The sequence below is a fragment of the Molothrus aeneus genome, chromosome 13 (assembly GCF_037042795.1).
Source record: "Molothrus aeneus isolate 106 chromosome 13, BPBGC_Maene_1.0, whole genome shotgun sequence".
Classification (NCBI taxonomy): domain Eukaryota; kingdom Metazoa; phylum Chordata; class Aves; order Passeriformes; family Icteridae; genus Molothrus; species Molothrus aeneus.
This window is the reverse complement of record NC_089658.1, coordinates 8,692,260-8,708,682: the sequence shown is the minus strand read 5'-3', so window position 1 is coordinate 8,708,682 and position 16,423 is coordinate 8,692,260. Positions and strand designations below refer to the sequence as shown.

Below are 16,423 nucleotides of genomic sequence, written 5' to 3'. Positions count from 1 at the left end.
GCATTTAGTAGAAGCATCCCACTTCCTAAACTTGAAAAAATAAATGCTTTCCCAGTGGCAGACAAATATCATAGTACAAAACACTGACAAAAGTTCAAACAACACTTGACATACTCTAATCCTACTGACACACAAATATTCTTAGGTCATAAATACTAAATGGCAAATTGGCATCAATTCCTCCCAAATATACACAACTGGATACATTTTAGAGCTGCTTGAGAATTTAATTTTTAACTAGCAGAAATAGCATCAAATTAATTTGGAATTATTTACAGAATGGCTACATTACAGTGCCTTTAGAGTGTAAAGAAATAATTTAACAGAAATCTATACAATATAATCATATAAATATTTACCAATCTGTAAATACATCTTAGAGACCATCAACAGGCAGATTATGAGAAATAAGATTTTCCTTGGGAGATAGTCTTCTTTAGAATTCTTCTGAGGACACATTTTAGAAATTTAAATTATTTTCCCTGAACTAATTACTGAGCTTTGGAAGAATACTAATTATTCTCCAATTAAAGCATCTAGCATGTAGTATCAGATTTGAAAATGTCTTTCAGGATTGCTTTGTTTCCTTGCATGGGAAATACCTTCTTATAAGTGTAAACCAAGTAATTTATATTTTAATACAGCCATCCTGTTGTTGGTTGTTTGTTTTTTTCAATTGAGAGTGTCAAAATGAGTCACACTGCAGTTACAAGCAGATTCTAAGATCCAGGAATAGCCACACATGGACTTTGTAGAACATCCATCACGTTTTACCAATTAGCAGATAATTAGCAGGTTTATCATACAACCCATGGGAGGATTTCAGTGCATTTGGCAGATAGAGATTGCAGCTATAAGTTTTATAAGGCTAAGTGCTGCATTGCTGGAAGTTTGCTCCATTGCTGGTGTTTCTGTAGGATACCTCCTGCCAAGCCACAGAGGGGCAGCAGGACTCACACTCCAGTACCAATTCAGGATATGCCAAGCTCAAAATAAACAACTTTGTTCTCAAAGTCAGTTCCCTTAAAGCAGCACAAAAATGACACTGTGCAGCCCATCAGTTCTTAATTGTCAAGGTACTGGACCTCATCAGATCTCAGATTAATTCAGTTATTTCTAACCAACAAAGAAACAAAGGGTATTTTCATAGCATTTGGCCTCTGACTTCAAAGAAAATGTAGTATAATTCTGTGTGTTTAGATTATAATTGTAAAATGACTGCAGAAATCACAGAACACATGGTTGTTTTCATTTGACTTAATCTGCTTAAGCTGATACTGAGGATTTTGTCATGAATTTGTGTTGTACAAAGAGGAAATTAAGGGAATAATTCCTGTAGCCTAAAATGCTGTCATTACCTCATAATTGTAATAATTCTTGAAATTGTAATTTTGAAGTAAATGAACACAGTGAATCAAAAGCCAAATTAAGGACAGCTTTAAATGCTAGGAGGGCTGCATTCACGCTGTGCTCTGGGGGAAGTGAAATGTGTGGTTGGTTGTGTTTGCAAAGCAGTGGTATTTCCACACCAGAGACACCAGGAACTAATAAGCAGAACTCATAAGCACTTTAAGGGCATCTGGAAGCAAATGTAGGAATAATGTTGCTTCAGCTTCATCAAAAGAAAACTGAAATGGAATAAACAGCCCAGTGCATACAGTACCACTGTCAGGGACAATGCAGGGACTCATTTTGTACAGATCAAGGGCCAGTCCTATGGGTATGTACCATTCCATACACTGCTGGGGTTTGTGCACTGATGTTTCATGGTTATTTGGAGACCTCAGATATAACTATAGTGAAAACTGCAAAATCTTAACCTTAACTCTGTAAATATCAGTAAGGTGAGACATGACTGAAGGTGTTGGTATAAATACCTGGGGGCCTGCAAGCAGTGACTTGTACTGCTCTGACCCAGCAGTGTGTTTTCAGTGACTGAAAACAATTGGTAATAAATCCATTCCACAGTAAAGTGCTTTCCTTCCTGCACAGTGTGTGCTTGACCTCTCCTGCTACTGGCAGGACCTCTGTCCTGTCACTGCATGTCAGGGGCTCACCATCAGCCCTGTGAAGAGCAGTGTGTGGGCATTTTGATGGGGCAAAAAGTAGGTTAAAGAACATGCTGCATGGTAAAATGACACACTGATCAGATCGAGCTGAAAAAAGTCTCATTTGTCTGAAATCATTGTTTCAAAGACTGAGAACACAATGTAATGATAGTAACAACTCCTGGCCTGTGAAATGTTATATAAATAACATTTTACATCTTTGGTCATGGTACATATTGTAAAAAATGCTGCCCTGGAGTTTCTTGAAGTATCTGCTTTCCCTTAAGCAGATCCCATTGAAATAATGGCAAATGCATTACATAGCCAGAAATGGACCCAGACATAGGAAGTTCCTTCGTGAATGAAGGGGTTGCCTGAGGCCAGCATTTTTGTCCATTTTTTATAAACAGGGAAAAGGAGCTAGTGGTACTAAAGGAATATTGTTTGTTTAAATTATGACTGTTCCTGCCCTGAGGTTATCCTACCAGTGTTTAAATTATTAGAATTAGGTTTTCCTGTTTTTCTCCTTTTTTTCCTGTAGCTGTAGGACAAGGGTAGCAGGGAAAGTGTCTGCATGAATAGCATTGCCAGATGTGATAGTAAACAAGTGGAAAAATACTTATTTTTTGTAACTGTATTCCCTGAGCTGTTACGTACAGCAGCTGTAGGCAAGATTCACTCGCAAAGGCATTTATGTGTTTCCTCCTGAATGCCTCCCCCACTCAACACCCCTGCATGGCCTAATGCTTAACAGGGAGCAGTCCCTGTGGGGCTGGTGAGGGCCCCTTTGTGCTTGAGTGCACTCAGAGGCACGGGCTGGCCAGGGAGATGCTGCCTGAGCCCTTTGCTGCACTGGTGCTCCTGATGCTGTACCCCCCAACAGGCCATGAGCCCAGCACAGACCATGGAGCTGCCACTGGGACAGACCATGGAGCTGCCACTGGGATGGGCCACTGGGACTGCAGAGCAGTGAGGCAGACACTAGAGCAGCTGAAGCAGCCCTTCCCCTTCTCCTGCAGCAGCCCTAGATGTGACTGCAGCCTCGCCCTGCACTGTCAGAGCCCCCAGCTCTGGTGCCCAGCACACTGCACAGAACAGACAGCAGGGACTCTGTTAGTCTGTCTGCACCCAGTGCCAACGCCAGCAGGGCCAGTACCTTTCTTTTCCCCTGTGAAGGGCACGAAGTCCTCTCTGTCCTTGTGCTCCAGGGCTTGCTTCTCCAGGTAGGAGAGCAGGCGCTCTCTGTCGAAGGGGCCCGTGGCAGCTTTGGTGGTCTGGTCCTTCTGCCGGAATCCCGCTGGGAGCAGGGCATTCTGTGAGAGACAGGGCAGGGAAAGGACAGCAGGCAGCTGCACACACTGCTCCAAACCTCATCTCAGTGCTTTGGAGGTGAAACCATGCTTTGCATAATGCTCTTGGGTGACAGCAGTAACACACATTACCTAAATGTAATCATAAAATCCAGCACATCATTCAGGCTTCTTGACTTACTACCCACTTCTCACAGACATATTTTAGGTAAAATCCTTTCATTAGGATTTTTTCTCCTGAGAAGCTGAGAGGCCTCAGAAACGAAATGTAAACAATAATTATTTGCTGCTGTGGAATGCAACAGATGCATCTTTGATTGGTCTCATGTGGTTGTTTTTAATTGATAGCCAATCACAGTCCAACTGTTTCAGACTCTCTGGTTAGTTACAAGATTTTATTATCATTCTTATGATGAAATATTTCCTCTATTCTTTTAGTATAGTTTTAATATATCACCTTCTTTTAATATAATATATATAATAAAATAATAAATCAGCTTTCTGAAACATAGAGTCAAGATTCTCATCTCTTCCCTTGTCCTGGGACCCCTGTGAACACAACCACACCCACTAATATTGGTATTAACCATATTCACAGTCAGAGCACCAAAGAACTAAGTAAGGTGATTATAACCACAGTTTGCAGTCCAGGCAGATAAACCAGGCTATGTTTTCTGTACATTTCCTTTACACTTTTTCCTCGCCATTTTTCTCTCACTGAAAAAAAAAATTCCTTTCATTCTAAAGCAGATGTCTCTGAGACTTCAGAAATGAATGGCATGCACTAAAGAGACTGGAGGATGAGGTAGACTTCAGCTATTCAGAGTATGAGGAAGCAAGCAGATAATTCCCACTTTCAAGATGTAGCTGTGGGATCCTGTGATTTCACCTGCATCCTGTAACATAGGAATATGCACGAGGCCCCCACATTTCAGTCCAGGAATTCCAAGAATACAGGTAGGTGGACCTTGCAGTGCACATGCAGCAATGCCAACGTGTTGAAGGTGCCCCAGAGTACTTCAGAAACATTTCCTCACTGGCCAGAACATGCACAGTAAATCTGATCCATGGCAATACACAGGGAATTCTGAGCACATCAGTGAATTTGAGTCAGCAGTTATTTTACCTGTGCAGGCACAAATGTGCCCAGAGTGCTCCAAATTCACTGCACACATGTAGCATAAATACAAATGCACCATGGACTGATTTACTGTGTTGGTTGGTGTTGCTTTTTTAATGGTTTTCTGTGTCTCCATTTGAGATGCCAGATACTTGAAAATATCAGGAAATGTAGAAGTGGTAGTAGTGTGGGAAGTGGCAACATGGTGGGAGAGAACATTAAAATCCTTCTTAATTTCCAGACAAACTGGTGCTATAGAATTAGAAGCTATTAATCTATTGTGTTTCTCCAAATTCATTTTGCCTCCAGACAGAATATTTTGAATATTTTATCTGCCATTTTACCTGCCAGTTTTCAAGCTCCTAAATCAGTTTGAAGAATTTTGGGTAGGTACAGTAACAATTCCCTGCATGCTTGTGACTGTAACCTCGTTATTGTAGGATCAAGTGGTTCTTAGACCAGAGATCTTTAAATTCTTTGTGAGAATTTCTCAATTATTATATAAATATAATAATTTTATATATATATATATGTATAATTGGGGGCTTATTTTTATATATATATATATATATATATATATATATATATATATAATTGGGGATAGATAGATAGATAGATAGATAGATAGATAGATAGATAGATAGATAGATAGATAGATAGATAGATAGATATAATCCCAATTATTCTTATTCTCTGGAAAATGACAGTTGTGTAGCTGAATCCTTGATCATACTCAAACATGTTCTCTTCAGCTAAAAATATATGTGCTGAACGACACAGTCAACAGATTTCAGAAGTTCAAAAGACCTGATCTCCATAAACACAGGTTATGTTTGTTTATTGCTGTGCTCAGAAATAGCAGCCATAAAAAGCTTCTCATTTTGTTGCAGTGTGCCAACATGACTAAAAATTTAGATTGCAGACAAGCTCATGTCTAAATAGACCAAGAGCACAGTGATTTTTACAAAAGTAGCACATCCCAGCAGGAATACAACCAAAATGTCTGTAGCTGAGCTGCTCATCCTTTAGAGCACACTGTCCCTACTGCAACAGAATAGAAATAAAAAATACTGCAGTGTGTGGCATTTCTGACAGGCAGTGCTGCAATTCTCATCACTCACCTCAGGATCAAGGTCATCAAGAACATGCTCTAGCTGCTTCAGTTCATCCTCTGAGAGCTTGCTGAGTATTTCATCCTCGTTGATGTTCTTGTACTTCTCCAGCTCCTTTCGGAAGGGCAGAGACATGGCTCCTGCTGTGCTGCTCTGCTCTGCTGCTCAGGATTCCAACCATCCAGGGGTGCCCAGCTCCTCCAGCCACACTCACTGCTAACAATAAAGCATTGTGAGCATCTCCATTGAGCTGAGAGTCCTGGAAAGCTGAGGGTCACAGTGACACTTATTAAAGAAACAAAGCAGCAGCGTGTCCTGGCACAGCAGAGGGGTGTGGGATGGGAACAGCCAGGACGGGTTCAGTAGCCTGGGGGCAGAGCAAGCAGCAGCTCTGAGACACAGATAAGGAAAGTACTAGCAACTTTTCCTTTTTCATTGAAATATAGCTGCTTTATTTCATTTGCTTGGAAACAGTATCTGTTTGCTCTTTTGGCCAGAAGCAAAGGAAAGTGGTAGAGTCACAGACAACAGTCCAACACTGACAAACAAAAACCAAAATGTTATGCCTTGAGGTATTCTATCTTATCCCAGCTTTGCTGCTGGCTGAAAGCTAACCCACATCATCTTGGCTGACTTTTTGGCACATTCTGGTTACCTAAGCATCTGTCAGGTACACTGGTAGTTAGTCTTACATCAGCATGTTTGGATACAAGTGATAGCATATATAATCAAAATTCTTGGAGTGAGGAGATGCTAGTTATAGCTCAAAATATTATCTGTACTTCAGTCAGTTACATGGGAGACCTGCAGAAGTTCAAAACTTGAAAAAACATGAAAAAAAAAATGAAGTTAGTATTTCACAAACTCTTTTAGTTTTAAAATTTGAATATGATTCCTTGTTCCCGACTGGGAACAAGAAGATCCCATTTGCATGTCCACAACAGCCATTGTCATATTATCTATCATATGACAATGTGACAAAGGACTCTCTGTCTTTACTTGCTCTTTTTTTTCTTGTCCAGAACAAATTCTAGAACCAGAATCAGCCTGTAAAGGGACAGAGTGAAAGAGAACTAACTTATGATGAGAAGCAGCATTAACTGGGGGCTCCCAGGTGTGCCCAGCTCCCACAGCAGCAGCAGCACTCCCCAAATGACACAGTTAGCTGGGCAGTTTCACAGCTGAGCTTTTGCACTCACAGATTTCAGAGTTATGGTTGATATGGAAACCAGCCAACTGGCACCTACCACTGATTTATGGACCAACCCCAACCCTAATTTCCTCTGGCCAGGTTTTTAGTTGTCATAAGCTGATAAAATCCATGTGGGTTCTGTTGCTTGTCATATGAGCTGGAATCCTGATTTTTGTTTTACTTTTATTCCAAGTCCAAATGAAAATATTTCATTTACTTACGAGTTTCACTATTTAAGTACTAAATATTAAAACATATTTCATTTTTATATTTATCAAAAAGACTAGAAATCAGCAACCTATTGAAAGGGCAGGGAATAATCAGTGGATTTACAAATTTGAAATATATGGAATTCTGTGACTACTGCAAGGCACATTAAGGCTTGACTGGAAACTTTAATATCCTATTCCAAGAAGAATCAGTATTTTGCCTACACACTTTCTTTTTTTCCTTATTCCTGCTCTGTTTGTGGCTGCTGTTTTCCCAGCATGACATCATCATTAAGCCATTCCAAATGTCAGGATAGAATTCAAGTGTTCTTTAAATTGAGAGTTTGTTTTAGGGAGGTAGTCAGCATCTGATGTTTAACAAAGTTACAGGTGTTGTGAAATTTTCTTATAATACCAAAATTTCATCATATGTGATGAGTGTGGGGGATATTTTGACCAAAACCAGTACAAAGGAGCCAATGTTTTTGTGTACTTAGTGATTAAGAAGAACACTAGTTCAATATGTGTTTAATCCAAGCAATTTTTTATCAAAATTACTTGTTAAATAATGAAAGCATTTTATTTAAAAATTATAATTTGTAAAACCAAATGGAGCTGCAGTACAACATTCTGCCCTAGGGCATCAGGTGCCTTCTCTAAGTTCCTTTGGATAAACTCATTACAAACATAACATTTCAGCTAAGAGTCATTAACTGAGCTAAAAAATTTATTTGAGGGGATTACAGCTTTTTAAAACTATTTAAGTTAAATGGTTATTAGAGTTTAATCACATCCCTGGAAAAGACAGAAATGTAATCCCAAGGGTAGGGTAATTAAATATTGTAGGAAAAGCAACTTGTAAGAGTCCAGGGCAGTTTCCCTGGCTGAGGGTCAGCAGGACAGCTGGAACCAGGACCTGTCCCTCAGAGGTACAGCCCTGCAGGGTTACAGCCAGGGATTGTGGCACTGGGATCAGCAGGGCCATGGGTCTGAGAGCTTCTGTGAGGTCTGCAAAGCTGAACCCAGGTGAATCAGAGTATGATTGTGTGCGCAGATACCCCCAAATTCTTTGTGAATTGCCCAAGGGCTCAGCCATAAAGAGGAAATGTGGCAGGAGACACTTTGAACAGGTGAAAACTCTCACTATTTTAAGTAAGAAGATGTTTGACCATGTCCAGCAGGGATGCCCCAAAGAAAAATTTAAACCCAGATGTTACAGATGTACCAGCCAAATTTTTCTGATGGCATGAAGTACTGTGTTGAATAACCCCTATTAGATTGATAGTGCATGGAAGAGCCTGAAATCTGAGTGCTTTTCTTGCCTGCACACATTTGCAACAGAAATTCCCTTAATATTTTCCTTTTCACAACAGAATCCTACTCTTTTGTGACTGAACAAAAGCAGAAGACACAGCTTAGGGAATTTCTTTGTCCACAATGCCTGAAAAGCAGTAAAGCTTTTCTGGAGCTTTCACTCTGCTGCACAGGAGCACCCATTGCTCACATCCCAGGTTTATGCTCTCTATTGACCTTTCACCAGTCACAGTACCACAAGTCAGGGGTAGGAGATAAATCCAACAATTCAGCACCAGTCAGACTGGGAAGGAAATGCTGAACTCTTGATTCACATACTCTGGAAACTGCTGTCTAATGTGATGATAAGGATCTCCACCTCCCTAATTGGATTTGATACTGTTAATATTGTGTATGTAAACAGAGCCACAAGCTGTCTGTGCAGCTCCTTACTGTGGCCTGAGTGTGCACAGCTATTTACTTCTTGCACACTCCATCCATTGGATTTGCTTTGTTATGATCACTGTATGAAAGCTTCCCTTAGTTACAAAAGCAGTTCTAACCCAGAGCTCCCTGCTGCTGTTATTTTGAGCATATAAAAGCAGATCAGGTGTCCCACAGCACAAGGGAGATGTCCAACCTAGAGACAACCCACTCCTGAATGTTACACTGCACTAGGGACACTGAGGGAAGCAGGATGAGGGAGCATGGATAACACTGTGCAGTTTCCCTTCAAACTTGCTGGGAAGAGTGAAAGAGATAAGGAATGAGGGAGCACATATCCCATTTGTTTTTCTCCACTGAGTTTCAGTATGGAGCATCTCAGTTTCCCCTGGGCCTAAGCCCCACTGTTAAACAGCAAAGCCCAGCAGGTGAGTGAGATCTGTGCTTGTTCTGGATGGGGCAGAACTGGAAGAGGATTTCTGCCACCCACGTTCTCCTTTTAAACCCTTGTGGAGCACAGAGGTTTCACAGTGAGCTTCAAAGAACCTCTTGCTGTAGCTGTATTCCTGATTCCTTCTAAAGAAGGAAATACTTACGGTGTTATTTGGGGCAGCTTTTCACCCATTCCTGGCAACATCAGCATTCAAAACATGTTTTCAAAGAAAAAAGGGTGTCATTAGTCAGCCTACATAAAATCATGGTTGCTCAGTGCAGTTAACACCTGCTGTGATATAGCCCCTCTGCACCTTGCCACGTTCATAAGCAATTTTTTGTTATGCTTATGCACTTCTGAAAGGGCTTTCCAGAGGAGCCAAGCTGTGGTTTCTGCTGATACCATAACACTGTTGTAATCTTCTACTGCTGATACAGATGTTTCTTTCAGAGAGTGAATAATTCCTCTGTTGAATTACTGTTGAATGTCACAGGGGTCCCCTTGCATTTGCTTGGATCCCTTAGGAAGTGTTGGAACAACCTGAACTGTAGAATCTCCTATGGACCAGCAGCTACAAATGCACTTCTGGTCACTCCTGCTATCTAAAACACAGACTACACACTTAGAGAAACATCTGTCTTGGGGTCCTACAGAGAGGAAAAGACTGTGATACAGAGGATGTGAATTTCCAGGTTTGATAATGTGTATAAGCTAAGAATGAAGCTGCATAACAATGTGCATTATGAAGTATAGAGAGGTGTGATGAATGGGAAATAATCTATTAATAGAGTTCTTTGCATTTTTATTGGGAAAAAAAGGAGGCTTTTTATAATCAGGTTTGAGAAATTGTTCTCATTTTTGCAAATCACAGCAACTGATCTTTAGAAAGGAAATCCTGATGCATGACCTCTTTTAAACTATCTCTGTATCCACAGTGGTGGATATTTGTGTTTTGAAAAAAAGTGGTAAAACTGACCTGTAAATGCAGAAAAAAATCTTCCCTTTCTTTAAATAGATTCATGGAGCTAAACATGAAAATAAAAACCAGGTGGAATTAATCCCAAGTTAAATTGATACTGGACCAAATAAATAGGATTGGGGCCATTATGATTAAGAGCCGTATTTGTGCAACACAAGCAGATGCTCAGTAGGAGGAGGATGATTGTCCCATGCTGTCCAGGCAAGTGAGTGCCCCCACCAGCACACTGAACCCAGTGCCAGACCGGGAACATCAGGAATACTTCATTGTCTGACATATAAATAAGGTTCCTTTTTAATTTTTATACTTAAAAGGCAAGACAAATGCACCAATGTACTTTCTAACCATGAACATATGGGGGATGTATGCTGGGAGGTGATGTTTTGCAGTAGGAGGTTCATGAATCTCAGAAAAGTTAGAAGGAATGCATTAGGGCCAGCACAGAACACAAGTGTGGCAGTAACACAGCATTACAAAATGGGGTTTGTGTGTGCATGATGTGAAGAGTATCAGCTACAGGTCCTGATGCAGATACAGTAGACACGTCAAAGAAATTCACATAGGTACAAAATGGAAAAGAGATCTGTAGAAAAGTATTTCCTCTTCTAGAATCCCCCAACTTTTCTATTTGTTTCCAAAAAAAACCTTCAGAACATAAGGAGTACTGAACTGCTCCAGTCTAGTAACCTTTTCTAAGCCTTTTACATTCATGACATGGCATGATCACTTGGTGGATCAGAGCAAATCACCTGTTTGAGGACTTGCAGAATTGGGTTCATCAGAGTGTGTCTCTGGGGCTGGCAGGGGGGAGAGCTCAGCTGCACTTGGCACTGCCTCAGGGCTGGCTCTGGGACAGTCAGAGTGTGGCCAAACCTCTTCTGTGCCCAGCCCACTGCCATCCTTTGTCATACTGCAGCAAAGAATCCCTCAAAGTCCCTGTGTATTTAAAATGCTGTTTTTCTCCAGAGCTAATGTAGGGTTACTTCAATGCACTATTCCCAGCAACTGGTTCAGTCCTATACAGAGAGCAATGAATAATTAACAATTATGTTGTCCTAATATTAGACTAGTCCTGAAATTTTAGGATAATTATTCAATGATGAAAAACTCCACTTGATAATTGGATGTGGCATTCTGAACCTTGGTAATGTTTATGCTACTCTATAGTTTACATCACAGTTGGCTGCTTAAATGGGGATTGATAACTTCCATGCAAATAAAATGTGAGACATTAATTCATTGTAATGGGACTTCAGTCATGCCCTTTACAAAAAAATAACCACCACGTATATTGCAAAATTATCCATATGAAAGCACTGTTATTTATAGAAGACATAAAGGAATGCACTCCCTTGAGGTAGCATGAGAGGTTTTTCCCTAGTGATTAAAGAAAGATGAAATATTGATGCTTCTCCCACTGAGGCAGAATGTTACATAATGACCAATTTCTGATTGTTTCTAAAATAACATTAGTGGTATTACTCATAACCATTCAAAACATGAAATTGAGTCCTGGAAAGGAAGTATTTCTTTACAATGCCTGATGAATTTATAGCTTGTTTCTGGGTATCACGATATTTTTAGATCATAACCATTAGAATTGTTTCCAGACAAACATATGATGACTAATTATACAGTGACCATATGATGATTTAAGCCTTACTTAGAAAATCCAACCTTTAGATCACTCATTTCCTGCCTCCAAGAAGAGGATGACAGAACAAACCTAAACCCTGCAGACATCGGTGGGATTGTGTGTGGTGGTCTGACATTTCAGTGATGCATCGAGTACAGGCAAACAGCAGAGACCTGTTTGTCTGTCCTGTCTCTTGCAGATGAACACTCCCCACTGTTTCTGGAGGGGTAAAGTTTAGTTACAAACTAATGAAACAATCTTTCTGCTCATTGCAGCTGGTACTTTGTAGCACTACAAGGTTCTTCTGTTTATGGGTCTTAAGTGATGGTTTGAAAATCTGCGCAATGTTAATTAGCTCTTCTAAGATAAAGACGTACCAGTCACTGTCTGAAACTGAGGGCGGTGTGAAGTGCAGGCTGAGAGTCCTGGAGGACAGAGTCTTTTCATACAGGCAAGAGAGACGATGAAGTGGCAGCTCCACCCACAATTTGTCGTCTGTGTGCTCACTGTGACGTGAACAGAACCGCCCTGCTGCTGACCTGTACTGGGGGGGGGCTGACTGATGGTCCCTTGGATAAGATTGCAAGGAGAAAGAAATGGCCTCATTATTCTGGGGGGCACCAAAGATATTTTAAGCTCCTTCAATAACGACCAGACTCTGCAGGTTTGCAGCAGACAGGTGCTGATTCACCTGGAACAGGTAAAGATCTGCACCCCCTGGTCAGCACTGCCCCAGAGCTGACATCTCCCCATCTGTGACATGGCAGCCCATGGTTCTGTGGTCCCCAGGGAACATGGATCACACACATTACAGGAACAGCTGGGATGTTTACAAGGAGGTGTCTTCATCCAGTTCAGAGTTCCAGCTTTTGTGTTGGGTAAAGAACTGCAGTCCTTGTAATCAGCATACCCACCGTGAATGCAAAGCAAAGCACACACTGGGGGAGGAAGACCTGCAGCTTTGCACAGAGGCACACCTGGAAAGCCAAAGGCCAGGCTCTGGATCCTCCTTGACTGGTCACATTTACATGGAACCAGCTGCTGTGGAGCCCTAAACACCATCAGCCACACGAGAGCCTCTGCACTGCCCTGTCAGGAGAAAGAAATGCCTTGTGCAAGGCCAAATGGGAAGTCTGTGGCAAGATAAGGAATGGAACCATCTTCCAAGTGTCAAGCACTGTTCAGCTTTTCCTTTGGCTATGGGTCCCTTCTTCCATGGACATCTTGTACATTTAAGTGGATCTTTTAAATTAATAACATAGCCCAAGTGAAAACACAGCAGTGAGACCCAAAGGTTGGGTAAGAGCATGTACTATTGACTGCAAAACAGAGATCCTGAATAATGACCACTGCTAGGTACCCTCTAAATAACCCCTCTTTTTGCATCTTTCCTAAGCTGCTTTTTCTCCTTACAATGCACAGAGACATCATAACTACCAACATTTTTTGCATTTTATCTGTAAACCAAAGCCAGAAACCATGCAGGATGTGCACATCCCGACAGCTGAAACAACAAACAGGAGAAGGAATTACCTGGAAATTGACTTTTTATTTTTATGATGAAATACATCAGACCAACCCTGGAAACAACAACAGCAGTGTTTGTTTCCCACATGTTGGAAACATCAATAGGAAAAAAGGACACTGGGTAACATAAACTCCAGCATTGTTCCACCTGTGCTGCCAACAGATAACAAACCAAGTGCTACCTTTTTGTCACCACTGTTCTCAGATTTCCCTGTTTTAGCATAGCAGCTGGACACTCAGTCCCTGCTGCTCTTTGAAAGAAGGATTTAAAAACTAACTTTACAGATTTCTGGGGCACCAAATAACGATGACCAAACCCCTTTGATAAACAGAAGCCACCACTACACTTGTCTGCTGTGGTCAGTAAACAGAACACAGGCATTCACCCCACTATTAACCCACCATGTACAAATACCTGTGGCTACAGGATGCTACCAGGGCCTCTCAGTGCAAAACTCTGCACAGCCACCTCAGCCCCAGTCAAAAGGACACTCAATTACAGGAAGCCATCAAACTAGGAGGTCCAATGCTACCAAACTGGAATAGGAATGCTACCAAAAAAACCCCTAAAACAGGTCAGTAACAGCAGAAATGCATGAACATTGCTTGCCAGAAGTTGTAAAATACTGGAAATAATGTTAATTTGAGGAAGGAAGAAAAGGTATGCAAACAGAGAGCAAAGCACACCACTTTGAACAAAATTATTTAGATTATCAAGATAGGAGAGGCTACTGGCTAAGCTCAGAGATACAACCAAGCTGGATAAATGGGAAAAAAGATGCATTAGGAAATTAAGTTTGGTGAAGTCACTAAAATGAATCACATAAGTCTTCATTTTTCTTACCCAGTGGTAAAAATTTAAATATATCCATAGTGGAAAGCAGTTAAGATGTGCACAGTGTAGAGCACCAGCACAAAGGCAGGCAGGCTGTTAGACAGCAAATGAGTGCAGAATAACATGGAAAGGACTGAGATATTGTCAGTATAACTCAGTGAGACACCACCATGCACCCCTGAGTGTGACTTCAGTTTTCTATAAGTGCATCCCTCACAAAGAATTGGAGGATGTGATGCTACAGTACCAGGCCAGCTGATCCCAGGTGTTTCTTACCATTACATGTTCCACTCTCCAAGAGTGAAGGGCAGAACAGAGGAAGTTCAAATTTCTGAGAATAGTCAGTTAAAGTAAAGCTTTCATATGATAAGAAATTGAAAGACAATCTATTTACTACAAATGAGCAACTCAGTAACTTGATGAAGATTTCCTCTACTAAACACTTTGAGAAGCATAGATCTACACAGTGTATCATTCATGGTATAAAAACATAATTACTTCTTCCAATTATTTTAAATTTTATATTTGATATTGATGAATTTCTGTATTTGTCTCATTAGTAATAATGTTAGAATTTTTTTCAGAAGTTTATGTAACTGCTAAGCTCAGGATGCTTATGTTAATCTAACCAGTTGTCATTTACTTTTTGGTGTTTATACTCCTCAGTTATCTTTACATGCTTCTCATTGATTAACTGTGGATTTTTACTCTGGCAGAAGACCTTCCCCTAAGTTTCCATCAAAGCAAATCCCCTTGAACTAGGGCACCCTGATTATTTTTAATTACAAGATGACAGAACAGACAGTATGCAATATCTAATGCCAATGTGCACGTTTTGAGGGTACACTTTGCTCCCCGGGACCTTGGAAACGTTCTTACATTTTCTAAATCAGCGATCTCTTCCTGAACCGGGCATTGGTTCGTTTGTTCCGACCCGCTGCCCGGCGGCGGAGCAGAACCACCCTCCGCCGGTCCTGCCCTATCCGTGACATACAAAAGGCAGAGATCTCCAAGGAGGGGCAGCTCATCACCATCCACACAAACACCTTCTTTAGGTATTTTATTAAACTGCCCATCTAATTTCTGTCCTCCCACGCGTGACCCGGAGGATGCGAGCGCTCCGCAATAACCAGGCGCGCACTCGCTTGTCACAGCTGCGTTCTCCGCGGAGCCCGGGCGTGGCGGGGCCGAGCCCGCCGTGTCCCGCACGGCTCCCGCGGCGAGGCTGGTTCGGATCGGGGCCGCCCCGCATCCGCGCCCCGCGCCGGGGATGCTCCGCCGGCCCCGCCGCCCCCGCCGCGCCCCGGCAGCGCCCGCTCCGCAGTGCGCGGAGCCCCGCGGGCGATGCTGCCCCGCGTCCCGCCCGGCCCGGCCGCCGCCTTACCCCGCCGCGGGGCCGGGCCTGGCCGCCGCCCGCCGCCTGCGCGCCGCTCCGCGCCCGACCGGCGCCGCCCGCCGCCTGCGCGCCCCTCCGCGCCCCGAGCCCGGCGGCTGCAGGTGGGTGCCCGGCGCGGCGGCTGCGCAGCGCGGCCCCGGCCCTGCCGGGCACGCTGGGACTCGTAGTCCGGCGGCCGCAGCGCCCGCCGCGGGCACCGGCACCGGCACAGGCAACTGCACCGGCAAGGGCAGCGGCGGCTGCAGCTGCAGCAGCTCCCGCGGCAGTGGCCCTCCCGCCCCCGGCCAGGCCACCCTCCCTTCCCCTGCCCCACTCAGCCCTCCCTGCTTCTGTCCGCCCCAAGCCTGCAGGTGAGGTCCCGCCTAACCCACATGGTCCCTGTCGCCTGTGGCTTGGCACGATGCAGCCCGAGCCTTCCGTCACCCGTGTGCCTCACGACACCAGACTAGGCTGTGCCTTGGGCGCTCTGCCAGCCGCGGCCACCGCCCTGCCCCAGCACAGCCCTGCCCGCACGCCCTGCGTGCGGTACCCGGTCAGCTCCGGGCACACGTGTCGCCAGCTGATCCCGAAGAACGCGGTTTGCTCCTTCTCAACACCTGCTGCAAACTGAGCCAGCCAAACAGGCCCTGCAGCAGAAACCTGCTGGCCCTCACCCCGAACCAAGATGTGTCACCCCAGGGAGCCAGTTTTGGAGTAGAGGGTGCTGGCCTCTGAGACCATTTTGATATTTTTCCTTTCTTCTGTTAATTAGTGTTGACAAGTCAATTTATATTTGTTCTATTATTCTATAGTAAGGTTAACCATTGGTTGAAATTATATGTAATATTATTTGAGTGAACCCCTTTTAATTAAGCATGTCCTTGAATTAATTTATCACGATGCTTTCACT

At 43.0% G+C, this 16,423-nt stretch overlaps 1 protein-coding gene across 2 annotated transcripts in view; it reads right to left on the bottom strand.

Annotated features, from left to right (window-relative positions):
• The window catches only part of LOC136561954 (tropomodulin-2), a 34,650-nt gene extending 19,061 nt beyond the window's left edge, over nt 1-15,589 (bottom strand). Inside the window, exons 1-3 of one of the 2 annotated variants that reach the window (XM_066558509.1) lie at nt 15,523-15,589; nt 5,600-5,803; nt 3,205-3,361 (exon numbers count right to left, since the gene is read on the bottom strand). In XM_066558509.1, the coding sequence (XP_066414606.1) occupies nt 3,205-3,361; nt 5,600-5,725 (283 nt within the window). In that variant the 5' untranslated portion in view covers nt 5,726-5,803; nt 15,523-15,589. Of the gene's footprint in view, nt 1-3,204; nt 3,362-5,599; nt 5,807-15,522 lie in introns of both variants that reach the window. The other variant, XM_066558510.1, reaches the window with a different exon arrangement.
• Nucleotides 15,590-16,423: the final 834 nt, after the last annotated feature.